Source organism: Lutra lutra, chromosome 4 (assembly GCF_902655055.1).
Source record: "Lutra lutra chromosome 4, mLutLut1.2, whole genome shotgun sequence".
NCBI lineage: Eukaryota > Metazoa > Chordata > Mammalia > Carnivora > Mustelidae > Lutra > Lutra lutra.
In genome coordinates, this window is record NC_062281.1 from 1,051,082 (window position 1) to 1,076,088 (window position 25,007).

General features: G+C 64.6%; 3 protein-coding genes across 10 annotated transcripts; 2 read left to right on the plus strand and 1 right to left on the minus strand.

Annotated features, from left to right (window-relative positions):
• The first annotated feature begins 227 nt into the window (after window positions 1–227).
• On the plus strand, window positions 228–5,910 carry PYCR3 (pyrroline-5-carboxylate reductase 3). 7 transcript variants are annotated; one of them, XM_047724802.1, is made up of 7 exons: window positions 228–383; window positions 2,018–2,082; window positions 2,590–2,769; window positions 3,093–3,305; window positions 3,617–3,709; window positions 3,918–4,107; window positions 5,660–5,884. In XM_047724802.1, exons 1-6 carry the CDS (start codon window positions 281–283, stop codon window positions 4,098–4,100), a joined length of 837 nt encoding a protein of 278 aa, XP_047580758.1. In that variant the 5' UTR covers window positions 228–280; the 3' UTR covers window positions 4,101–4,107; window positions 5,660–5,884. The 7 variants fall into 7 exon arrangements, with proteins under 7 accessions (XP_047580758.1, XP_047580754.1, XP_047580753.1 ...); XM_047724798.1 differs by lacking the exon at window positions 5,660–5,884 and adding an exon at window positions 4,397–5,277; XM_047724797.1 differs by lacking the exon at window positions 5,660–5,884 and adding an exon at window positions 4,519–5,277.
• Window positions 5,911–6,037: 127 nt separating this feature from the next.
• On the minus strand, window positions 6,038–10,147 carry TIGD5 (tigger transposable element derived 5). The gene has a single exon (XM_047724784.1). It carries the CDS (start codon window positions 10,145–10,147, stop codon window positions 8,195–8,197), a length of 1,953 nt encoding a protein of 650 aa, XP_047580740.1. The 3' UTR covers window positions 6,038–8,194.
• Window positions 10,148–10,403: 256 nt separating this feature from the next.
• Window positions 10,404–24,788, plus strand: EEF1D (eukaryotic translation elongation factor 1 delta). 2 transcript variants are annotated; one of them, XM_047724778.1, is made up of 8 exons: window positions 10,404–10,681; window positions 19,346–19,469; window positions 20,063–20,134; window positions 23,558–23,657; window positions 23,759–23,859; window positions 24,033–24,251; window positions 24,390–24,584; window positions 24,692–24,788. In XM_047724778.1, the coding sequence occupies exons 2-8, from the start codon at window positions 19,353–19,355 to the stop codon at window positions 24,728–24,730; spliced, it is 843 nt and encodes a 280-aa protein (XP_047580734.1). In that variant the 5' UTR covers window positions 10,404–10,681; window positions 19,346–19,352; the 3' UTR covers window positions 24,731–24,788. The 2 variants fall into 2 exon arrangements, with proteins under 2 accessions (XP_047580734.1, XP_047580733.1); XM_047724777.1 differs by lacking the exon at window positions 10,404–10,681 and adding an exon at window positions 16,588–17,690.
• Window positions 24,789–25,007: the final 219 nt, after the last annotated feature.

Here is a 25,007-nt window from a genome sequence, read left to right on the forward strand (position 1 = left end):
GAGCCAGCGGCCCGGAGAAACGGTCTGGCGGACCGTTGGGGGCCCCGCCCCCGCCCCCCGCGCTCTCTCGCGCGCTCTCGCGCCCTCTCGCGCGCTCTCGGACCAACGAGCAGCGGGACAGGGACTCGCTTCTGAGCGAGCGTAGAGCGCGGAGCCCGGAAGGGGCCGGCGGAGCGTAAAGCCCCGGGAGCCAATCGACGAGGACAGGGGCGAGGTGGCGTAGCCCATTGGCTGGGCCGAGGGCGTGGGGCGGGGAACGGTCGGCTCCGGCCGGGGCAACATGGCGGCGGCGGTGGCGGAGCCGGGGACCGGCCCGCTTCGCGTGGGCTTTGTAGGCGCGGGACGTATGGCGGAGGCCATCGCGCAGGGCTTCATCCGAGCAGGTGGGGCGCCGCGGGCGTGGGCGCGTGGGTCCCCGGGTCGAGCCAGCGGGCGTCCGACGCGCGCCCGACGTGCGAGGGAAGGGCTCACCTGCCCGGGGGGATGCGCCCGGGCCACAGGCCAGCCCTCCGCGCGGGTCCGCAGGGCGCAGCGGGGCCGCAGGGTGGGCCGGGGCGGACCGCGGACTCTGCTTCCTCAGCGCGGCGGCCGGGGTGCGCGAGGGCGCGTAGAGCTGGCGGTGCCCGCGGCGGCCGTGGGGCTCGAGGGGCCGCGGAGCCCTGGACATGGGCGCGGTCCGAGGTGAGACGGAGAACCGCGTGTGGTCGGGAAGACGGGGGACGCGCAGCGAGCGAGGACGCAGCGTGTCTGGGTGGTGGTTAGCGCTGGCGCGGTGGCGTTTTGCTTGCGTTCGGTCAATAAAGCGTATCAGCGGCGACTTGTCTTTCTCTCCCGCTCGCTCGACGTGCCTGCTAGGAGCTGTGAGGTGAAGTATTTGGCGGCGGCACTGCCCTCGGGCAGCACCACCGCAGAGCTGGGACCTCCACTAACTTCTGGCCCGCCGCCTGGGTCCAGAGCTTGACCTTTGAGACGGCGACTCTGTCCTGTTTGTGTGCCAGCCCCACTGCGCCGCAGGCTGCAGGTGTCCTCCCCGTGGGCAGTGCGGCCCTTTGGGGAGAGAGAATTCTCCGTCCTTCACATTGCTGGGTGTGTGGCCACTTTCCTGGTCTCGCCCCACTAGATACTACTAGCATCCCCACGGTTAGGACAGCCGTAACTGTTCCCAGAGGTTACCACGTGTCCCCTGGGGTTGAGGGGCAAAACTTCCCGGGTGGAGGACCACAGTGCTGTCCTGGTCTTACTCCACGGGATTTGGAAAGCCTTATGTGCACGTTATGGGCTGGCTTTCCGCCTTCAGCCACAGGCAGGGTTCAGAAGGGTCAGAATCATCAGAAAATAGTTGAGTGCATGTCACAGGTGTTTCACCTGGGAAACCTGGCTGTATGGCTTTCCTCCCAGGGCTGTACAGGTTTAGTGTGGAACACAGCACTGGTGCGTGTAGGCACGTGTGGTGGTGTCATTGTCATGACTAATCAGCTCTGCGTTCTGGTTGTGGGATGCGCTTCTGCCTTCCTATTAGACCGTACAGAAACTTAATCTCCCCAGCCCTGTACACCGCAAATGCAGGTGATTTCTACCAGGGGGGCTCGTAGCCTCTGCTTGGACATCCCAGCACAGACACACCCCCAACACCCAGGGAAGCCCAGGCCCTATTGTGTCCCCCTCCCCACTGTGCCCAGTCCTCCACCCCAACCTTCCCATCCCTGAGTGCTGTGTCCTCATGAGACCAGGCAAGCTCTTGGGTCCTGTGTCTAGCCTGCCTGTGGATTCATCAGGGCAGGCAGGTGGTGACGACCGACAAGCAGAATAAAATGGGGCTGTGTCTGGTTCTGGGTCTTAGAACGCCCTTGCCAAGCACTTGGGTTTTGACAGAGTGTCAGGCCAGCTACGGGCCAGGGTGGCCCGGATGGCTGAGCCGTGACTCGCCCTTCAGTAAGGGACAGGCCAGGCTGGTTCCCACTCTCCCTTCCTCCCACCCCACCTCTGCACTGACCCTTCTGCTTTTGCCCCTCTCCAGGGAAAGTGGAAGCTCGGCACATACTGGCCAGCGCGCCAACCGACAGGAACCTCTGCCACTTCCAGGTGAGCTAGGCCCCAGCTCTTCGGAGTTGAGGCTTTCCTGGGGGGCTCATGGTGGCTCTTGGCCCCTGTCCCTCTGAGACAGTTCCTGGGGCCAGGGAAGTGCTAAACTTTTGAGACTGGCTGGGCTGGACTGGGAAAGGGGAGGCCAAAGATCAGAAGAAAAGTCAAAGTTGCAGAGCACTAGGATACAGTGAAGGGTTTGTGTGCTCATGTACGTGCACATGTGTGCATGTGTGTTGGGGGGGCAGAGATGGTTGTGGGCACTCACTGGGGTCAGTGGGCGCGAAGAAATGCTGACATCAGGGGTCCTGTGAGGTGCAGGGCTGGTCCTGAGCGAGAACGGGTGGTCTGGGTGAGTCTTGGCCATTGGATGTCGGGTGGTGCAGGCACTTGCAATGGGAGAGACCCATGGGGGCCCCTGGGGATGCAGGGTGGCCTCCAGCAGGTAGGGCCACGGTCTGGGAGGTCCCATGTACCCTAGCCCCGATCCCACTGTCCGCACTACAGGCTCTGGGCTGCCAGACCACCCACTCCAACCGGGAGGTTCTGCAGAACTGCTTACTGGTCTTCTTTGCTACCAAGCCCCACGTCCTGCCCACTGTCCTGGCAGAGGTGGCCCCTGTGGTAACGTCTGAGCACATCTTGGTGTCTGTGGCTGCCGGGGTCTCTCTGAGCACCTTGGAAGAGGTGAGTGGCCTGGGGTGGGCGGGGGGAGGTTATGTGGGAGCTAAAGGGTCTGACCCCAGAGTCCGTTCTGCTGGTCTGAACTTCCCTCCTTTTGCCATCCCAGACTGGTGGCAGCCTGGGTTCAGCCCTTTAGGAAGGTGGCATGGGTGACACCTGCGACTGACAGCCTCTCAGACCAACCCCAGCCTGAAGAGATGGCCAGGTGGCCAAGGGGGCTGGGACTCAGGCTCTTGCTGGCACCCCACTCAGGACGCAGGGGAGGGAGCCCACAGCTGGCAGGGCCAATGCCACATGACCCCTGACTCCGGCTTCTCTCTGACCAGCTGCTGCCCCCGACGGCACGGGTGTTGCGGGTCTCACCCAACCTGCCTTGCGTGGTTCAGGAAGGGGCCATGGTGATGGCCAGGGGCCGCCACGCCGGAAGCAGTGAGGCCAAGCTCCTGCAGGCCCTGCTGGAGGCCTGCGGGCAGTGCGAGGAGGTGCCTGAGGCCCACGTGGACATCCACACTGGCCTCAGTGGCAGCGGTGTCGCCTACGTAAGTATTGCCTCGTCCGCCACCCCCAGGCCAGCCCTTGGCAAAGTGGAGACTTCGAGTCCCTGCAATGACCCCAGCCTTTGGGATTCGATGACTTGGTTCTTGGGCTGCCTGTGAGCTTGACTCTGTGCTATGTCGTTGCCTCCTTGGGCCTTTGTCCAGTCAGACCCCTGGGCTCAAGCCTCAGGCCCAATTCCTGCACTGGTGGCCAATGTTCTGGGCTGTGTTCCTGAAGGTTCCAAGCTTTCCCCAGACTGGGAGCTGCGTGCGGAAGAGTGTTGGCTTTAACGGTCCCCCGCCCCCGCTTCCAGGTGTGTGCCTTCTCAGAGGCCCTGGCCGAGGGTGCCATCAAGATGGGCATGCCGGGCAGCCTGGCCCACCGCATCGCCGCTCAGACCCTGCTGGTGAGTGAGGGCAGCCCCTGAGGGCTTGTGGGAGGGGGCATGCGCTGGTCTGTCTCCCAGGAGCGGTCGGAGGAGGGACAGCAGGCCCAGGAAGCCTGGATGGAGATTTGGGATGGGGGTGGGCCGTGGAGCAGGCTGAAGCAGGCTGCACCAGAGGAGAAGAGGCTGCCCGCTTCCCCCAAGTCACCCCCAGGGCCCCTCTCCCCAGGGGACAGCCAAGATGTTGCAGCAGAACGGGCAGCACCCAGCTCAGCTGCGGACAGACGTGTGCACGCCAGGCGGCACCACCATCTACGGGCTCCACGCCCTGGAGCGGGGTGGGCTGCGGGCTGCCACCATGAGCGCCGTGGAGGCTGCCACCTGTCGGGCCAGGGAGCTCAGCGGGAAGTAGGGAACAGGTACTGGCTGTGGGCTGCCCACCTGCCCCCCTCCCCCGGTCCCAGCCTTCCGGGCTGCCCCCACCCCCGACTTCCAAGGGAGCAAATGAGAAGGGACAGGACTAGAGGGGTTCATAGGCAGGGCATCCCTCACCATGGGAACCACCCCCCCACCCCACCCCGGCCAGCGCAGGGCAGAGGCATCAGCAGTGGCCACCATCACAGGTGACTGGGGTTTGGAGGGCTGGAGCTGTGGCAGTGTGGGCCAGGGGCCCCGTGTGCTCAGCTGGTGGGTCGGCCCTTCCAACAGCTGTGTGACTGCAGCCAGCTCGGGGGTGGGGGACTGGGGGAGGACCTGGATACTGCACGGGAGATAGGCTCCTCCTCACTGAAGCCAGCGCTGGAAGGCCACCACATCTATTTTATCCCCAGGTTGATCTGCCATGCCTGGGGTGGCGGCAGGTCAGCTACAGGGAGCTAGGCCTTGACCCTGCCAGCGGCCCCCGAGAAGACCCTGGGGCTGAGGAGAAGCCGCACCGGGTCCTTCCCTTGGGGAGTCCCACGAACAGAGCCCTGGGTGGGTCTGCCGCAGTGCCGGTCCCCAGCAGGCCAGGGGAGGTCCCAGGGGACGTGCCTAGCCTGCTGCAGAGCAAGGACTTGGCTTCAGCTGCGTGTGGGCCCCCTCCCTCCGCTAAGCTCCTGGCAGGTGGCAGGCAGAGCTGACCCTGACAACCGATCCCTGGGTCATCCTCGAGGGTCTCCTGGCCTGGCCTGTGACTGAAGGACGTGACTCTTCGGCATATCCCCACATGGAGCAACCAGCTGGGAATGCCAGGAACTTGGGTCCCAAACCAAGGCCCTGGGGCCTTTGGGTGGACGGTGGGCTGCCTGCCGCTGTCCCCCCACACTACCCCCGTGGCTCTTGGAGCTCCCCCACCCCACCAAGGCCCTGGAGTGCCGGAACTCCCCTCGCTCCTGCCTGCAGCCTGCCGATGCCAGGCCCCCACGAGGTGGGAGTGGGCCACCTCTGGTTTGCAGCCAGTCCGTCCGTCGGGTGGTGGCTGGTGACACCCTGCAGCAGTGCTCCCCTGCTCCTGCCCTCATCCCCAGCCTGGCCTCCCGAGCACGTCCCCAGGCGCTTCTGCACCTGACCGACCTGGGAGGCGGGAATAAAGGCGCTGTCCGATCACACTGAGTGACCGATCTTTAGGCTGAGAAAGCAGAGTCCAGGGGCCCGGAGGTACCTGTGAGCTGAGGCTTGGGTCCTGGGAGCTGGCAGGGTGCAGTCGGCCCTGTGGGCTGGAACCTTTGCCCCCCGGTGTGTGGTGGGTTCAGCTGTGCGCCTCCTCATACAGCCCGGGAACCTGGTGGGGTCAGCTCGTGGGACAGGGGACGACCTCTGGCCAGCCAGGCGGGAGGGCAGCCGTGCCCTGGACAGGACAGGAGTCATGAGTGGCTTTGGGGGTCAGGCTGCAGCCTCCTCACCGGCTGCCCACAGCTCCCCTCGTAGCCCACGCTCAGGTTACTTGAACTTCTCCTTTCGTCAGTGTTCATGTCTCCCTCATGTTTTCAGATTATGAGGTGGTCTAGATCTAAGCATTGCGTCAGAAATTACAAAATTAAGACTTCAGAACTACCTGCTTGGCTGAGGGTATAGAGCACGGAACTAGATCCTCAGGGTCACGCGCTCAGAGTCATTTGACGGAGAGATTGTTTAAATAAGTAAAATGGGGCGCCTGGGTGACTCAGTTGGCAATGTGTCTGCCTTCGGCTCAGGTCGTGACCTTGGGGTCCCGGGATTGAGTCCTGCTCGGTGGGGAGTCTGCTTCTCCCGCTGCCCTCCTCCTCTCATGCACTCTCTCGCAAATAAATAAAATCTTTAAAAAATAAAGTAAGTAAAATAGACGCCAAAACTCAAAAAAATATATTAAGACTTTGGAACAGGGACACATAAAGTTGACACGAACCTTTATTATAATGCACATTGGGCCCATCTGACTGCGTGAATTGCCCCATCAGCAAGGATGGGTGTGAAAAGGTCCCTCAATAGAGCGTGCACCCCAAAAGCCCCTGCTCTGCCCAGGACACACTCCTAGAGTCAAGCCTCACTGGTAGGCACTCTTATCTGAGGACAAACAGCGCCCAGCTCTCCACCGCGATCCTGACTTGCTGGGCTGGGAGCCGGGCTGGAGGGCACGCTCCTCCCCTCACCACATGCTGACTTGGCCCCGCAGCCCACCGGTTGGCTGGGGGTAGCTTCCCAGGCCTGTGGCCCCTTTCAGCAAGACCGTGCCTCTCAGATGGGCTCCCCTTCCTGCAGCATGGTCTCATCCACCCTAACAGGTGCAGGTCAAGGGCAGTTTTAGAAGAACCTGCACACTGGCCTGTCTCCATCTCCTGCACCTCCCTTTCCCAGCCCACTGCCAAGCCCACTGGAGGCCCTAACGAGGGCCCTCACCGAGAGCGGCTTTTTGGAAGCCATTCAGCAGAGAGAAACTCAGGCCCAGGTGCACCCTTGCCTGGTGCCCCTGTGGGCCCTGAGGTCGGCCTCTCCAGATAACCCCGGGGGCAGGCCCGGTAGAACAGAGGCCAGGGCCTCCCAGCCCTAGGTCCCTGAGTTGCCATCAGATGTTATAAAAGGTAAGACCTCCCAAAACCCCGTGCCACCTGCTTGGGTTCGAGTCCCAGGACCAGCCAGACGGCCAAAGGGGCCTCCAGGGCCATGGGCTTTAGTCCGTTATTAAGTGGGTGCACAGTCTCCAGCTGGGGGCTGCTGCCCTGGGCCTGGCGAGTCAAGCCCCTGCCCCCAGATTTTTTACACCTTCCCTTGGCTTCCAGATTCAAGATGTATGTGTGTAACCCACCACAAACAGTACAGTTCCACGGGATAATTTCTGTTCTCAGACTCGTGAGGAAGTTGCTCTGGGGGCTCCCTCCAGCTGCCTCCGCAGTTCATGGCTGCCTCCTCCCACGAACACACCGTCCACCTACAGCAGGAGGATGTGAGGCAGGTGGGGGTGGAGAGAGGGTAGAAAGGCCGCCCCTGGGGGACACGGGCTGGGCCGCGGACCAGCAGCCGGCCTGCAGCTAGAGCTGGGTGGGGACGCCGAGCACTGCGCTCTTTCTCCCAAGTGGAACCCCTCAGAAGCCTGGGTGCTGGGCTGTGGGAAGTGGCTCCTTAGCCACAGCCCTGGCAGTGCTGGGAGCGGTGGGGCGGCCTCGGAGGAGCACTAAGGCACTGTCAGGCTGTCCCCGTGTGGCTGTCAGTAGCACAAGCCCGCTCCGGGTGGATGGCGTGGCCGGTCGAGGGAGCTTGCTCGGTCCCTGGTCAAGTCACCGGGGGCCCAAGTCTAGAAGGCTGCTAACCCCATAAAATAGGACAGCGGTTTGGGAGTGGAATTTTAAGGAAAACTAACAATCCCAGTGGAAGAGAAATCTATACTCCCTGCTGCGTCCAGCACCTTGGGGTCCCCAGTCACTGGGCCCCATCCTCTGTGGAACCAACTTCCAAGACCAGCCCCAGGCTGGAGAATGAGACACCATGCTGGCCGCCAGGCAGGGCATCTGTAAAAATGGGCGTAACGTGCTGAAAACCAAAACGGTGTGCCTCCACGATGACTGCATGGCCAGGCATGGGAACCGTGAAGCACCAGAGCTCCAGACTTGCGGGAGTGCCGGCCCCTGTACAGTGCATGTGATGGGCCACCTGGGAGGAGGGAGGAGGTACAGGCACTGGGCTCAAGGTCTCAGCCCCACAAGGGCCAGAGCCGGGAAACCAAGAGCGGCTTTGATTAGCGTGCTACGTCGTGTGTGTGCCAAGGGACCCCAGCTAAAACCACAGACCCCATGAGAGTGCTTGCCCAGGGAGGAGATGTAGGAGCCCGGGGCCCCACTTCTAGCTCCCCCTCAGGAAGATGGTGGACTGGTGGAGCAGAGCCTAACAGAGCTCCTCCAAGCCAGCCTGGGGCTGGGATCCCTGGAGCCCCCTGAGCCATGGGGTGGGCCATCCCAGAGAAGGGAAGGAGAGGAAATGGAAGACTGTGTGTGTCCCCTCCCTCCAAGTGCAGCAGGAGAACAGCCACCGTGGGGGCCACTCAGGCTGGCTCGGTCACACCCCGTCCTCGGGGACTGCAGGAGAGGGACCGATGCCCCCCAGCCTCCGGGCCATGCTGATCAGGGAGCGCAGCTGCACCAGCTTGGGCGGCCTCACCTCCTGGGGGTCCTGATGCTCCAGCCACCGCAGAGCTGTCTCCAGACCCCGGACAGCCTCCCCAGCTGTGGGCACGGCAGCCTCCTCCTCCTCCTCCTCCCCACCCCCCATGACACAGGGTAGGCTGGCCAGGGTGGGAGGGGCAGCAGGGACCAGCATAGGGGGCCGGCCAGGGCCTGCGTCCTCTCTGCAGCTGTCAGGCAGGCCCCCGTCATCATCCAGGTGCAGCCACTTGGCTACCTCCTCCGGCGCCAGACGCTTGTAGGCCAGGGCTGCTAGGTGCGTGAGGTCACTGAGCACCCGGCTGTGCTCGGCGGCCTCCTCCGCCTGGCAGGCGGGCTGCCCAGCACAATCCTCGGGGGGCCGGGGCTCGAAGGCCGCCCGTAAGCCCAGCAGCCAGCACCGCTCAATGCTGCCTGCCTGCACCAGGTCCCAGGACAGGCCGGCCAGGTAGAGCATGTCCTTGAGCATGAAGCTGTGCATGAAGTCCAGCGGTGAGCCCCCCGCACAGGACACGGCCAGCCTCAGCAGCTCCCGCTTGTACAGCTGCTTGAAGGCAGCTACAACGCCCTGCTCCAGCGGCGCCGGGATGTGCGCCCGGCTGCTGCCCTTGGACAGGAAGAGCACGCGCACAGCCCCGTCCGGGGTCTGGAGCTCCTCTGGGGGACTGAGGGGCTCAGGCCGACACCGCCAGAGGGTGTCCTCGCTGTCCTCCAGGGCGGGCATCCTGGCTGCTGGGCTGGGGCAGGGCGGGTGGGCCACCAGCAGCACAGCCTTCTGCTGCAGGCAGCTGCGGCGCAGGTACCGCCTCACGCCGGGGACGAACTCCTCGAAGAACCAGCCCCGCAGCAGTGGACGGCTGAGCCAGGCATCTGGGCTGTAGCGGTAGGAGGCGGGGAACTTGTCCTGGTTGTGGTGGCGCAGGCTAGGAGGGTCCGGCAGCTGCCCGATGACCAGCGGCTTCAGCTTGTGGCTGCCGGTCAGGTTGGCGGCCAGCAGCACGGTCACCCGGTCACCCCGCCAGCGCCGGCCGCAGCCCCCCGCGCCGGGGTCCCCCGCGCCCAGGGGCGCGGCCTGCTCCGGAAGCAGCTTCCAGTAGAGGCCAGTGACGTTCGCGTTGTAGATCTGCTCGTCGCCGTAGCCGCCCTCCGCGGGGGGCGGCGGGGCTGGGGCCCGGTCTGGCAGGGGACCTGCGCCGGAGCCGGGGGGCTGCGCGGGCTCCTGCTTGACGGGCGGGCCCGGCGCGGGGCCCGCGGCCAGGGGCTCGGCCTCGCCGTAGATGCGCTGGCTGGAGATGCCGTGGCGCTTCTGCCAGCGCCAGAACCAGCCGTGGCTGGCCTTGAAGGTGCACTCGGGGCCGTAGATCTGGCGCGCAAAGGCCTCGGCCTGCGCCTGGATGAGCGGCCCCGACAGCGGCACGCCGTGCTGCCGCAGCGCCAGGAACCACGAGTAGACGGCGCGGTCGATCTCCTCCTCGTTGGCCAGCCGCATCTTCTTGCGCTGCGTGCCCACCTCGCCGCCCAGCTGCTCCAGGAACCAGCGCAGCTTCGGCTCGTCCTTGAGCCAGCCGCGCAGCGTGCCGCCCGGCACCCCGAAGTCGCGGCACACGCTGGCCTGCCGCTCGCCGCCCTTGACGCGCTCGATGGCCTGCAGCTTGTCCTTAATGGAGTAGGCCTTGCGGAAGGCCATCTTCACGGCCACGCCGGGCCGCGGCCCGGGCGCCGGAGGCGACGGGCGCGCGGCTGGGGCCGGGGTGGGCGCGGGAAGCCGCGGCGGCTGCGTGGGGGGCCCGGGCGGGGGGTGGCGGCCGCGGCGCGGAGCTGGGGCGACCGGGGGGCCCGCGGGGTACATGGCTGCGGCGGCGGCGGCGGCGGGGACGCGGGGGCCACACGCCCGCCCGGCCGGCCGCGCGGGGCGGGGCGCTGGGGGCGGGGCCGGCCGGGCCCTCCCCTTTGTCTAGCCAGCTCCGGAGGCGCAGGCGCGCAGGCCCCGTCGCCCGGCCCCGCCCCGCGCGCCGCGCGTCCTCCGGCGCGTGTGGGTCCTTCCGCCCCGCCCTGGCCCGACGCGCCCACTGCGCCGGCAGGGGAGGGGTCGGGTGAGCCGCAGTCCTGCCCCCGGCCGCCCGCGGCGGCCCGGCGGGGACACGGCGAGCCCCGTGGTGCTCTCACAGTGCCTGCCGTCTCGGCGGCCGCGGGGAGCGTCGCGCCTCGCCGGGACCGTGGCGGCGAGGCGGGTGGTGCGCGGGAGCCGCCTCCCCCCGTGCGCGGCCCGCGGCGTGGTACAGCCCGCTGCTTCATTTCCCGTGCGCGGCCTGGCTGCCGCTTCCTTTCCCCCGCCGTCCCGGGCCACGAGCGCTCCTCGCTGGTCGCCGGGTCCTTGGCAGGCGTGAGTACCGCAGCCCGCTCCCGGAGGGGCCGCACGCGCCGCGGAGACCCCAGGGGCCGGGGCGGGGATGCGGCGGGCGCCCGGGGTGCGCCCGTGGCTCTGCGGCGTCAGTGCGGGCAGAGGGCGCAGGGGGGCGGGGCGCGCGGGCCACGTGGCCGGGCGACCCTGCCGCAGGCTCCCGGCCCCGCAGTGACGCCGGCGTGGGGGACAGCGGCCGCGGGATGGGGGGCAGAAGCCCCTCCTTTGTCCAGCGCGCGCTCGTCGGGTATCTGTCGCGCTCCGGTCCGGGGCCTGGGGGGTCAGGGTCGGCCCAACCCTCGTGGAACCCTGGCGGTTCGTGGACGCGGGAGAGAGCAAGGACGCGTCTGCTGAGAGACTTGGAAGAAACGCGCAGGGCTCTCGGAACGGCTTGGAGCCATGACTTGGATAAGGTGGCCCCGGCAGCAGGCGCCGTGGAAGCCAGTGTCTGAAGGGGTGTGGGCGATTCCTCCCCGAGACGGGGGCACTGTGAGTGCGGGGCAGAGGGAAGGGCTTCTCCTGGAGCCACGGAGCTGGGGGGCTGGTGCGGTGGAGGCTGAGTGTCAAGGTTCCCAGAAGGAAGTGCACCCGGAGCAAGGGAAGTCGTTGGCTTAACTTGGTGGGGGCGGGTTCCGGGTTCCCGCCCCAGGGGGGAGCACCGCTTCAGTTGACCCTGGCCTGGGGCTGGGAGGGACACGTCTTAGGAGGCGTCTGCTGGAGCGTCTCTGACAGCCCGACCTTTTCTGGGTACCCTGAGCCTGTAAGTGTGCTGGCTCACAGGGGACCTGGTGCTTCCTGAACCTTCCAGGCCCAGCCCTGTGGATGGCATCGTCTTTCGGAGTGACTGACACATAAGCCTGTCACCGCTGTAGGACAGTCCGTGTTCTGGGCCTCCTGCCAGACCTGGGGAGTGCCCTCCGGGCCACCCTTTTCTTCTCTGGAGTGGGGCTTGCTGTGAGGTTCACCGCCCGGGGAGAGCCCTTGATGGTCCGGAGACAGCTGCCCTCTGGAGGGGCTGGTGCTGGGCCACGTCCGCAGCATTGCTCTTGGGGAGCACGGTGAGGGTACCAGGGATCAGCACAGATGGTCACATGGGCTTGACCCTCGTTTTTGTGACCGTAGCTTTCTCGATGATTTTTTTTTTTTTTTTTTTTTTGAAGATTAACCAAAAAAATTATTTTTGGTATCTGGTGCACTGTATTTTTCAGGGACTGCAGAAATGCTGGCAAGGGTATGTGTTGAGCCCTAGCCCTGTGCTCAGAGTGTAAGAGGACACGTAGGTGCTCAGAGTAGGTGGCCACGTGGTGCTGGTGTGGCGTAAGACCTGGGTCCCCAGTTCTCCCCTACCTGACTGGGGCTTCCCTTCCCCACGCCCTCCATCCGCTGTGTGGGAGGCTTGGGGATGCACACAGGGACTCGAGTGTTTACTGGAAGGTTGGGGAAGCATGTGTGGTACTGGGGTCACCCCGAGGGAAGGCGGTGCAGGGTCCAGGCCGAGTAGCGTAGACCGGGCTCTGGCAGCTGGGACAGAATAGAACGGACAGGCTGTGGCATTAGAGGTACAGACATTGTTGTGCCTGCCTGGGGTGGTGTGGGCAGCTGCGGCGGGAGCCGAGTCTGATGGCATGGGGGGGCCCCTTTTTTGCCAGCGGGACAGGTTGATGTTTCCGAGTGGGGCTTGGGGTTCCCCCGGCACAAGGCGGCATTCCTGCCTTGCACAGCTAGCCTCTGTGTGGACCGGTGCCGACCCGGGCAGCCTCCGCTCTGTGCGGCTGTTCTTGTGGGTTCGGACATGCCAGGTGCTCGTCACTGTGCCTCAGACACGGGAGGTACCACGGAACGCTCTGTAGTGAAGTGCTGGTCTGACCCTGGGGTCCCAGAGGAGATGAGTTGGCCTGCAGACAGCCCCGCCCCATTCCCCGTGGTCCTCATGTTGGGTCCCACTTCCCCTGGAAGATGGGCTCTTTGAGCCCTGGGTGGACAGTTGGGGAGCTCTTCCGTGTGTGACTGATGGGATGGTGTCTGGGGGATGGGAGAGTGGTGTAGAAGGCAGAGCCGGGGGAGGGGGGCAGCCCTTCCCAGAAACCTTCCCCAGTCACCCAGGCTCTCAGAGGCACTGGCACCTGGGTGGGCCCAGCCATGGCAGGCCACATCGTCCCTTTCTTTGATGGCCCTCCAGCCAGGGGTGTCCTTTGGGGGTCTGCTGCCAGGTTCCCTTCCCACCTCTGAGAAGAGCTGTGCCTACCTACGCCTGGAGCATGGGTTCGAGTCCATGCGGTCCTGAGTGCGGATGGCGCCTGGCTGGGACGGTGGCCAAGGAGGGGCCCGTCTGTAGCCAGGACGAGCTCTGCTGCTGGCTGCTTTTCTTGAAGACCCCAGCGGCTGGGTGGGGTGAGATCCCCCAGGGCCTCCTGCACCTCCGGCCCTCGGGGCCCCCTGGGCAGCTGAGAGGGACCACGCCCGCTCGGAGCAGTGCAGGCGGCCTGAGTGGTGGCCACGCGGCTATATTGCCAGGCGGGTGAGCGGACAGGGAGACACTGGCAGTCCCGTCCACTTTCAGGAGCAGAGGGTGGGGACACCGCAGGGCCCTTCCTTCTCCGTGTTGGGCCTGGTGTTCTCGAGTCGTCCCGTGTCTCGCCCCGTTACTGGCGAGCCGTTGCTGTGCCTTTGGGAGAGATGGTAGGAGGGGGCCCACCTGTTCCTAGGCAGCCTGGGGTCCCCGCTGTGTGACCGGAGGCGTGTTTGGCTTCTCTGAGGCGTTCGTTCAGGCTCAGACTTGCTTTTCTCCTGCAAGAGATGGGTTTCCAGTTCCGCAGCTCTTCACGGAATTAGGGAGCTCTTGGAGGCGGGGGCGGAGGCTGTGGGCCGGGCTCTTGCATCTGAGGGGGGCAGGGGGAGGACCTGCCGGCTGGTCCTCCAGCGTCCCGGTGGGGGTAGTTGGTCCCAACACTGGCTTCGCTGCCTCGGGGTGACACAGCCAGTGGGAGTGGCTCACTGCGGCCTGTGCTCCCGCAGGGTCGCTGGCTGTCCTTGGGCCTGGCGCGCGCGCACACACATCCCAAGGGTCCCAGGCAGTCCCCGTCTGTCAGGGACCTGATGCTTTCGTGCCTGTGCATGTGAGGCAGAGTTCCTGCTGCAGACAGGAGGCAGATCTCCAGGGCTCTGGTGAGGGGCTGCTGGGGGATCCCGGGGCAGCCGGGGTCTGGCAGTCTCGGCTCCTGAGGTGCCACCTTTGTTGGGTTTGGGGTGGGGCACAGGGTGTTTCTGGCCTGTTTTCCCACCTGGGGTTGGGCGAAAGCCCCGTCCTTGCGTCACAACAGGAGGACGGTCTTGTTCACGCCTGGCATGAGGCAGCACGGGCCCTGGGTCCGCGGCTGCTGAGGCCCGTGGACCGCGCGTGGCTGTCCTGCGTCGTGTCCAGCAGCCAGGTTTTGTGGTAGCACGACAGTGGGGCTGGGTAGGGGTCCCCTGTACAGCTCCAGGGGGCCACTGGGGTGCTGGCTGACCTCTCCGCAGGTTGGAACAGGTGGGAGGGTGCTCAGAAGGCGTCCCCCAGGGCCTGCCTGGGCTCCGGATAGCGACAGTCCTGAGAGGTGCTCATTTCGAGGGGCAGCCGAGTGGGTGGACTCTGTCGCCTGCTGGGGTTTGGGTGGTGGGCGTGTCGGGTGCTCGACCTTAGTTCACCCCACCACACACCTCCGGCCTCCGCAACGGCCTCGTGGCTTCCTTGTGCTGCCCTTTCTGACCGCGTCTAACCTCGCTGCTTTCTCTTCATGCCGTCCCAGGAGGCCCGAGTAAAAGTAAGTACCCCTGTCCCCTGCCGCGGCGTCCCCTCCGCCTCAGCCGGGGAGCCCCTGGTCCGCTTGTCACGCCATGTGGGGCCTGGCGGGCCGCCCTTTCCTTTCTGCAACAGGGAGGTGCTGGGTTTGCTGGAGCTGGGCTTTGGTCCTGTGGGGTAGGGTAGCGGCGGGGCTGCGTGTCTCCGGGATTCCCTGGACTGAGCCCGTTCCTGCCTTGGGGCGGGGGCACCCCCTGAGCAGGCCAGGAGTAGCTGGCCGGCTTCCGCCTCTGGGCAGAGTCTGCGGTGATGTTGGGAGACAGGGACAGCATTGAGGCCGATAGGGGCTGCAGGGCCTCCACGCTGGGAGGCTCGGTCTGGTGGGTGTAGCTCGAGGGGTCCGGCCAGCCCAGCCCTGGGCTGTCCGGGTGAGGGTCTGCCAGGGGCTTGGTGCCAGAAAGGCTGAAGGGCAGACAAGCCCTGCCCGATTGGCCTGTGGTCTCCTCAGGGACAGTGGGTGATGTCACAATGCCTTGCCTCCTGGGCACCCGCTCCCGCCTCCCACCACTGCCTCTGCCGCCAGCCTGGCCTTGGTGAGTACCGCTGCCCGCCTGGGGAGGAAGGCGCGAGGCGGGGGTCAGAGCTCTGTCCACGCCTGAGGCTCTTGTGCTGTCAGAGGCCCCCAGCATGTCCCTTCACAGTACAAGGGAGACTCTTCCCCAGATCCCGGTGACTGTGGGCTTAGACAGCTGACGTGTCCCACTGGGTAACGAGAACCAGGTTTTGGTTTTGTTAGGAAAGGGATGTCGACCCCATATAGATGGTGGGAACAGTTTGCTGTCCTCCCTGCGGAGCCCTCGTCTTCTGGAAATGAGGGCCCAGCACGTGGGTGCCCCGCGTAGGTCACTGCGTGACCCCACAGAAGCAGGGGACCCCACATCCTGAGGGGATGCCGGTCAGCCCCCGGGCAGAGTAGCTCCTGGGTGTTGGTCGGCTGGTGGGGGTCCTTCTGCTTTCGGGGAGCAGGGCCCGGAGTCAGATCTGTGGCCGGAAGACCTCTGCCGCTTGCATCCGTGCCTCTGGAAGCAGAGTGTGTGCTCAGACCACTAGGTGCGCCCTAAGAGCAGACCGGCTTCTGCGTCTTTCTGGCCTTGACCGCTGCTGGCCAGAGGCTGTGATGGTGGCAGTGGCTCCGAGCCGTGGTTCAGGCCACCGTGGTCTCCAAACTGGAGGGAGCAGCATCTGTAGCGAGGAAGCTGAGGCCTGGTCCACCGTAGCAGACGGGACCCAGAGCCCCCAGCCTGCCTTCCATCACCGGCCTGGGGAGGCGCCCCCGAGTCAGATGGCGCTGAAAGGAGGGGTGGGCGTCCTCACGACACCCTAGGGCCCGGAGAGGGTCAGGTGGCCTCCCCGAGCTGTAAGCACAGCCAGAGCAGTGGGCGGACGGCCGGCGGCTGCCGCTGACGGGGGGCCTGGTTCTTCCCCGGTGTGGCCCTGCCAGGACGGGCCCTCCGGCCTCCGCTCCCCTAGGAGCGTGTGCCTCCCCGGGGCAGGTCGGCCAGCCTCAGAGACCCCCAGAGCGACTCTGGAACCAGAACCGGCAGTGCTGTGGGCACGTGGCCGAACGTAGCAAAAACAGAGGCCGTCCAGTGAGAAGTGTAGACGAGCAGTGAGCGATCTTTCAGCACAAGTGTCTGTCTTGTGGAACATGCTTGTCCTAAGAGCGATCTGTCGTTGTTCTAGAATCACATTGAGGGCGCGCACCCTGTGTGTCGTGCAGCAGCTCTCTGCAGAGGCTCTAGGAGAGGAGGTGTCTGTGGCCGAAGCGGGGAAACGGTGTTGTCTAGACCCCGTGCAGAGCCGGGTGCCTTAGCAAAGATGAGTTTTGCAGTGGAGGGAGCACAGACTCGTGTTTGCTCTTTGCTTCCCCGAGTTTCCCGTGGACTTGACTCTAGGTCCTTGCTTGCTACCGCATGGCACCCCCGTTGGGGAGCACCCTCTGGCCCACCAGCCCCTCGAGTCAGGCTGAGGAGGGGGGTGGGGCCGTCCTCCCGTGGCCCACTGTGTTGCAACTGCCTTCTTGTGCTTGCTTTTTAACGCTGTGCGGAAGATGAGGAGCGGGAAGGCCTCCTGTGCCCTGGAGACGGTCTGGGAGGACAAGCAGAAGTATGGGGAAGCCGAGCGGCGTTTCTACGAGCAGGAGGCCACACGAGCCGCCGCCACCCAGCAGCTCCCGGCGGAGGGGCCGGCCGTGAACGGGCCAGGGCAGGAGGAGGCCAAGGACGCCGAGGAGGCAGGTGCCCCCGACAACAGCGGCACGAGTGACCCCAGGAAGAGCCTGGATGGAAAGAAGCCGCCGCAGAAGAAGAGGAAGCGCTCCCCCAAGAGCGGCCTGGGCCAGGCCGACCTGGCCTTGGTGGGCCTCTCCGCCGACCGCGTGTGGCTGGACAAGCCCGTGTTTGACCAGGCGGAGAGCTCCTACCGCCAGAAGCTGGCGGCCGCGGCCGCCCAGACGGCCCAGCCAGCCGCCCTGGGCCCCCGGGGCCCCTGCACGCACGGAAGCCAGGTGGCCTGCCACCACGTGACCTGGGGCGTCTGGGTCAACAAGTCCGCCTTCGACCAGGCCGAGCGGGCGTTTGTGGAATGGTCTCAGGCCCTGCTGCTGGCCGCCGAGGGGAGCGGCCGGCCGGGGGCTTCCGACACAGGCCAGCAGGCCGCCGCCCCCGACCGCCAGCCCAGCCCGCTGGCCGCCAGCCCAGCCCCACTGGCCGCCAGCCCAGCCCCACTGGGCAGCCTGCAGGCGCTGGTGCGGGAGGTGTGGCTAGAGAAGCCCCAGTACGATGCAGCTGAGAGGGGCTTCTACGAGGCCATGTTTGACGGCCACCCCCCGGGGAAGGTGCGTCTGCAGGAGCGAGGGGGCCCGGCCGAAGGGGCCCGGCGAGGCCGCAGAGACCGGCGAGGCCGAAACGCCATGGGAGGCAAGCGGGTCGGGCCTCGGCGGATCGACGGGGAGGCCTCGTCTGCTGTGCCCCACTGGTACTTCCTGCACCGGGACGCCGAGGCCCCCTGGCTCAGCAAGCCCACCTATGACAGCGCGGAGAGCCGCCACCACGCTGCTGAGGCCCTCCGCATGGCCTGGCGCCTTGAGGCCGCGTCCCTGGCTCACCGACCCAGCGCCCGCTCGGGCCCGTCCGTGCCCAGCCTGAGACCCAAGTAGGAGAAACACGCCGTGTGGGTTCCTGGGCTGGGGCCCTGCCTACGCCTCTCCCCACCCCCGTCCCGGCACAGCCTCCCCAGCACTCCTGGACCCGGCCAAGTGGGATGCAGGAGTGGGTCAGGCAGGGGTAGTTCCTGGGGCTGTGAAGCAAAATCCTCCCAAGGTTTGGGGCTGTAGCAGGTAGGAGGGGGTGAGCACAGGGCTGAGTTCGTCTGGTGTAGGGTTTCCCTTAAGGGCAACTCCCAGAGGCCCTTCTGGCTGTCACAGGGCAGGGCAGGGGTGTGGAGAAAGCTCCCGGCCCAAACCCCACTGGGGAAGCCGGCACGTACCCCCGCTTCCCTCATCTGGAACCACCTCTGAGGGGAGGTGAGTGTGTCTGGGACACAAGCCTGCTGTCCTTGAGCACCCTGGGTCTGAAAGACACCCCTGGGAGAGACTTACTCGCCTCTAGCTTGGGGACCCAGGGCTTTCCCTAGGAGGGTTCCAAGTGGCACCAGCGGTGGTTCCTGGGTGCCTGGGCCTGGAGAAGGGCGGGGGTAGAGTCGTGCAGCCCAGCAGAGATGACCGGCTCCAAGGGAACGCTGCACGCGCAGCAGCGGGACGGCGTGGGGCGTGGGTGGCTGCGTGGGTCAGGCCTCCAGGGAAGCCGTGCCACCCTGGCCCCGTGTTCCCATTGGCAACCCCACATCTCCTCGGTGGGGTTGGATATGCTGTTGGACAGGGTGTGGGACCCCCTGTGCGGGAGTGTCCCCATCGGCAATGTGGGGGATCCTCGAGCTAAAACTCTCCATAGCGGCCTGCCTTCTCCTGACCGGGGTACAGGGGTCGGGGGAGGAGAGTCACGGGACCTGCTCCCTTGTGGTCACCATGGGCATACTTGATGAGGTCCAGTGATAGCCTGGGGCCTTGGCACAGAGAGTTGGTGAGATCGGGTCCATTTCTGTCACCCTGGGTCAGGAGCGGGAGGGGCCGTGCTCAGTGGAGGGAGGGCCCCAGGCAGGCCTTCTGAAGAGAGCCGGGAGTTCTCAAGCTTCCTGGCCTCGAGCTCGGAGAGCGTCCCTCATGTCTGTTGTTTTTTGCCATATTAGCATTGAAAACAGAAACGCTGGAAGTACTTTATTCGTTGAAAAAAAAAGTTTGTTACTTGTTACGGTTAACGACTTGCTGGTTTTTCTGTGAGGATAGTTCGGCGAGCAGGGTGACCTGGTTTGACGTTCTCTGAAATTCTCTTTAGTGTGTTGCCTAACAGGAGGCAGCTGGATTCTCACACTGGCTTCTGCATTCAGTCTGTTGACATGAATTGTTTGATGGACATAATAAATTGAGCCTTGCACAGATGCGTGGTTGGAAAGGAGGGCCCTGGGCACCCCTGGAAGTTCCTCACCCCAGTTGGAGAGCCACTGGTTTTGGGGACAAGCCTGGGAACTGCCAGTTGAGAACCCAAAGGGTGTGGGCGGGATGGTGTGTGTGAGGGGGCTGGTTACAGACTGGGTTCAGCCATGCCAAGACCACCTGTGCTCTGACCCGGACCCCTGGCCACCCTCCCCTTGGCATCTGGGCTGTTGGCAGGGTGCTCATGCGGGCCAGGCCTGGGGCCTTCGGGGATGCCCCTTTTCCTTCTAGCGGACTTAGTTTCTCCTCCCCTTTGTAGCAGGAAGATGGCTACAAACTTCCTAGTGCACGAGAAGATCTGGTTTGACAAGTTCAAATACGATGACGCAGAAAGAAAATTCTACGAGCAGATGAACGGGCCTGTGGCTGGCTCCTCGCGCCAGGTAGGGGTGGACTCGGAGCACGATGGGGGTTGGCCGGAGCCTGGGGTGGGGTCTTTGGAGGCGTGGCCCTGGAGAGGGCCTGCTTGAGGCGCGGGGTAGACCATTCCCCGCCACAGCTCAGAGCACTGGACACACTGGTACCGATCAGGACGGTGCAGGCCTGCGCTGGGCCTGCAGACCGGGCTCCCTCGGGCCTTGTTGTCCCGGCAGACGCTAGCTCCTTGCGCTCCTTGCCATTCTGCCAGACTGTCCTTCTGTGCCGCTCTTGCTGCCTCTCTGTAGGAGGCTTTGTTTCGCTCTTTTTTTTTTTTTTTTTAAACATTTTATTTATTTATTTGAGAGAAGAGAGAGACAGTGAGAGAGAGCACGAGCGAGGAGAAGGTCAGAGGGAGAAGCAGACTCCCCGCGGAGCTGGGAGCCCGATGCGGGACTCGATCCCGGGACTCCAGGATCATGACCTGAGCTGAAGGCGGTCGTCCAACCAACTGAGCCACCCAGGCGCCCTCTTTTTTTTTTTTTTTTTTTTTTTAATTAAAATTGTTTTAATGGGGGAAAAAGAAAAAAAAGACTGGTTCTTTCTGCACTGTCTACAGGAGAACGGCGCCAGCGTGATCCTCCGAGACATTGCGAGAGCCAGAGAGAACATCCAGAAATCCCTGGCCGGGGTGAGTACCGCGGGCCTGCCTGGCACTGTTGGCCTCATGCCCAGTGGCATGTCTGACCTTGGCTGACCTTGGCCCCGGCCCTGCCGCTGAGCATCAGGCCTTCAGAAACAAGTCAGGGCAAGGTGTGCAGTGCTGGGGGACGCCCACCCCCACAGGAGCCCTCCCCGCGGAGCCTCTGGGCTGCTTTCTGGAGGTTGCCCAGGACTCCTTCCCGCCTTCACCCCGGCTGCTGCTCAGGGCCACCCCTGGGCCCCTGCCAGTGGCCTCTGGCACGCTCGCTCCGCAGGCCGAGGCCTGGACACAGCTGCCTTGCTTGGCGCCCTGTGTGGGGAGGAGCCTGAGCAGTGCATCTGCTGCCCTTTCCTCTTGCTCCCTAGGCCCCCCCTCCCTAGCGAGAGGAGTTCCCGGGCTGTGTACCATCCAAACAGAATTTGAGGCCCAGAGAGGGGCTGTGCCACCGGTTTGGCCTCCCAGGTCCCAGATGGGATCAAGAGAGGGCAGGGCCCTGTCCAGCTCCGTTCCCGGCGTGGTGGGGCAGCTGTGTCCCTAGGAGGAGACAGACCCGCTGTTCCGCCTGCCTGAGCCAGCAGAGCCCCAGGACGTGGTTGTCTTTCTGCGACATGTGCTGTCCTGTGTTTAAAAGCCGAGTATGATCAGAATTGTGTTCCTTTGGGGGAACTTTCTTTTTTTTTCTTTCTTTTCTTTTTTTTTAAATTTTTTTATTTGACAGAGAGAGATCACAAGTAGGCAGAGAGGCAGGCAGAGAGAGAGGAGGAAGCAGGCTCCCCGCTGAGCAGAGAGCCTGATGTGGGGCTCGATCCCAGGACCCTGAGATCATGACCTGAGCCGAAGGCAGCGGCTTTAACCCGCTGAGCCCCCCAGGAACCCCCCTTCTGGAGACTTTCTAGGAAAGACTCTTTCATTGCCTTTTCCGACCTGAAGCAGCCGCCTGCGTCCCTTGGCCCGTGGCTTCTCGCCAGCCGTGTCGGGACTCAAGCCCCTGCTTCCTCATGTCTCCTTCTCTTCTGCCTCTCAGGCGCAGGGACCGCCCAGGTCCCCCAGCATCCTTTCTCCATCTCCAGAGCCTCCACTTCGTCCTCTGGGCAGAGTCCCTTTTGCCACCGGAGGTCATCGTTGTAGCAGCTCTGGGAATCAGTACGTGGGCAGGTGGTTTGGACGTCCCGGCTCCTGGGCCGTCAGCGGGACGGCTCTTGACAAACCCCAGGGGCTGTTGCCACTGCCGGGCCCTTCTTTCTGCCTGGCCGCCACTTGCTGTTGCCTGCCCCAGGCCCCTGTGTTGGACCGCAGCCCCTGGAAAGCCAGGCCCGGGGATCTAAGCGGCTCTGGGCCAGTTACCCTGGGAGTTCCTGGGCTGCGGGAACTCTCTCTGCCTGGGTTCGGGGTTGACTGCTGGGTTCTGGTCTTGGTAAAAGCATGTGGGCGTCTACTAGGACTTGGGGGCTGAGTTGCTGTGACAAAGCGGCCCAGACCAAGGGCTTACACCAACTTTATTCCCTCAGTCTGGAAGCCAGAAGTCCAAGGTCAAGGTGTAAGCAGGTTCTGAGCCCGCTTCTGGGCATGTGCATGGCCCTTGTTCTCCTGTGTATTTTCATTGTTTTCCCTCCAGGTGTCTATGTCTAGCTTTCCTTCTATAAGGACAGTAGTCAGAATCAGGGTCACCCTAAGGAGCTCACGGTAACTGGGTTGCCACCGTGGAGGCCCAATATCCAAGTAAGCTCGTGTTTTGAGGCCATGGTGGGGACTTCAGAGGCCTGCCCTTCAGCTGCTGATAGGGACCCAGGACAGACCTTGCTGGCCCAGCCCCAGGCGTGGATTTAGGTTGGAGAGAGCTGGGATGTTAGAACCCAGAGCTTCCTGGGCATTGTGCATGGTGGCAGGGGTAGGGTTGGACGTGGGGATGGAAGATGGCACGGTCCCCTGTGGCCCACTGTCACTGTCACAGGCAGGACTAGACAGGGTGGCCTCGGTCTGCCTCACAGGCTGGGGCTGCGGTCTCAGATGGCCTGGCATCCCCAGTCCTTGCCTGGCTCAGGGTCAGGGTGGGTGAGGTCGTCCCAGGGCATAGATGTCAGTGAGAGGCCGGGGGGTGCACACAGGGCGCGGTGGTGGTAATGCAGTGGCCACCAGCCCCCGGGGCTCTGCCTGCCACTTCCCTTACTTAGCCTTGTGGTCGGGGGTTGGGGGGGGCTTGCCTGGAGCTTGCCCCCTTGGGACCTGTCAGCAGGCAGCCCCCACTCAGTGGTGTCCACAGCCTGCGGCTGGACCCCGATGGATTTGCTCGGCCGGTGCTGAGCCCCCAGGAGAGGGGAGCCAGGCCTGGCTGTGTGGGCTGGGGGAACAGGAGGGGATGGCTGGAATTTCATTCCCATGTGATGGAAACTCTTGGGAAGTGCTGTTGAGAATGGCAGTGGGAGCTAAGTGCTGGGGACACGGGCGGGAGAGGGGCCATGTGCCTGGTGGCGGCGGCCAGGGCTTTGGGAAGCCCTGCCCAGCTTTCCGCGGGTGGGCGAGGGCTTGAGCTGAAGGCAGGGACTGCCTGTGCTCCTGCCCCTGCCCCAGCCGCGCGGCAGCTGGTCTGCCTCTGGCTGGCTCTGCCAGGAGCCAGAGGTGGGAGCTCCTGGGTCACGGACACGGAGAGCACTGGCCTGCATTGCCCACTGACCCCCAGTAGGGAGCTGGGCGCCTGCCAGCCTGTCCTTTCTGGGGTCCTTTAGCCCATCTGTGATTTAGGGTGCATCAAACACAGGAGAAGGCCGTGGGCTTGCCCTCACGGAGGGGCTTCCTGTCCACTCTGTTGGGGGGGGGTGTCGGCCCCTGAGGCGTAACGTGGGCTTGAGATGCGGTGCCCTGCTGAGTCCGGTGACGCAGGTTCCTCGTCAGGGAGGACCCTGAGGGAGGCTGACAGGCAGCTGTGCGGCCCCCAGTCACCCAAAGCCTTCAAGGGCTGAGCCCGTGGGCCAGGTGACAGGTGTATGGCCTGGGGGAGGCAAGGTGCTATGGAGTGCCTGTCCCTGGCACAGAACAGGTCCTTTTTCTACCCTCACTGGGCCCTCAACTCTTTTCTGTCCCATCTGCAGTTCCACGCTGTGCTGCCTGGTCCCATTAGGGCCCTGGCTGTCCCAGGGTTATGGGCAGTGACGCCAGCTGTGGGTTCGGCACTACCCCCTGCCCGGCTCCCCTGGGCCCTGTGCTTCCTGCTTGGGTTTGTGCTCACAGGGCCACCTCCCCACCTGGGCTGGAGTATCGCAGGTGGACTGAGCAGGGCCAACAGGAGCTGCTTCTTAGTGTCCAGCCGGTCCCCCACACGTGTTGAGGTTCTGATTCTTGGTGGCTGTGAACCGGGGCACCCTGGGAGCAGGCTGGGGGTCGGGGGCACATCCTCACTTCCCCTCTGCCTTCCAGAGCTCAGGCCCTGGGGCCTCCAGCGGACCCAGCGGGGATCACAGCGAGCTTGCCGTCCGCATTGCCAGCCTGGAAGTGGAGAATCAGAGCCTGAGAGGAGGTGAGTCTCTGAGCCTAATGGGTGGGATGCCTGCCCTCCCCTGCCCCCTGGTCCCCCACTAGTCCCCCGCCCTTGGACCAACACCCTCTTTGCCCCCACAGTGGTGCGGGACCTGCAGCAGGCCGTCTGCCGGCTCGAGGCCAGGTTGAGCGCGCTGGAGAAGAGCTCCCCCACCCACCGGGCCACAGCCCCACAGACCCAGGTGAGGACCCTTCTCAGACCAGGGGCCCTCCGCCTGGGCACGGGGTGGGGGGGCCAGAAGGTGCTCCTGGCCCTCACCCCAATGGGGGCCTGGTGTCTTCGAGGCCCCTGGCTAGGGTGCTGTAGCTGGGGGCCCTGTGGCATAGGCCTCAACCTCCCCACCCCCAATGGCAGCACGTGTCCCCCATGCGCCAAGTGGAGCCCCCTGGCAGGAAGGCAGCTACTGCCGCGGAGGACGATGAGGACGATGCCATCGACTTGTTCGGCAGCGATGAGGAAGAGGACAAGGAGGCCGCGCGGCTGCGAGAGGAAAGGCTGCGGCAATACGCCGAGAAGAAGGCCAAGAAGCCTGTGCTGGTGGCCAAGTCCTCCATCCTCCTGGACGTCAAGCCTGTGAGTGGCCCACCCCTGCCTCTGCCCCCATGTTGCCTTGGAACTGTGGGCTGTAAGCCTAGACTGCTCGGGGGAAACGGCACATTCCCTGGGGTCTGCGGGCCCCTGACCCAGCCTCTGCACACTCTTCCCCCGCAGTGGGACGATGAGACAGACATGGCCCAGCTGGAGGCCTGCGTGCGCTCCGTCCGGTTGGACGGGCTGACCTGGGGGGGCTCCAAGCTGGTGCCCGTGGGCTACGGCATCCGCAAGCTGCAGATCCAGTGTGTGGTAGAGGACGACAAGGTGGGGACCGACCTGCTGGAGGAGGAGATCACCAAGTTCGAGGAGCATGTGAGTGGCCAGGCCCCCACGCGTACCCATGGCCTGGTGGGTGGCCAGAGTGGGTGGGTCTTCGGGAGACTGGGCCCCCTGTGATGAATGGCCTTCCTCCTCCTCAGGTGCAGAGCGTCGACATAGCTGCTTTCAACAAGATCTGAGCGCGGGCTCCAGGCCTGGGTGTGTGAGGCCCCACAGCCATTAAAGACTGAGAGTGCACTGTCTGGCTCCTGTCCTCGTCTGGGCCCCGGGGGGCGGGCACATTCAGTGAGCAGCACTGACAGGCTCCGGGCCTCACGCTTGGCCTGCGTCTCGTTAGTGTCCCAGCTGGGCCCCTGTCCTGCTGCTGCTCTACCAGCGACCCCAGGGGCCAACCCCACCCTCCCCTTTCCTGATCTCAGCACGGTGTTCTTGTGGCTGTGTGACCTCACTCTCCAT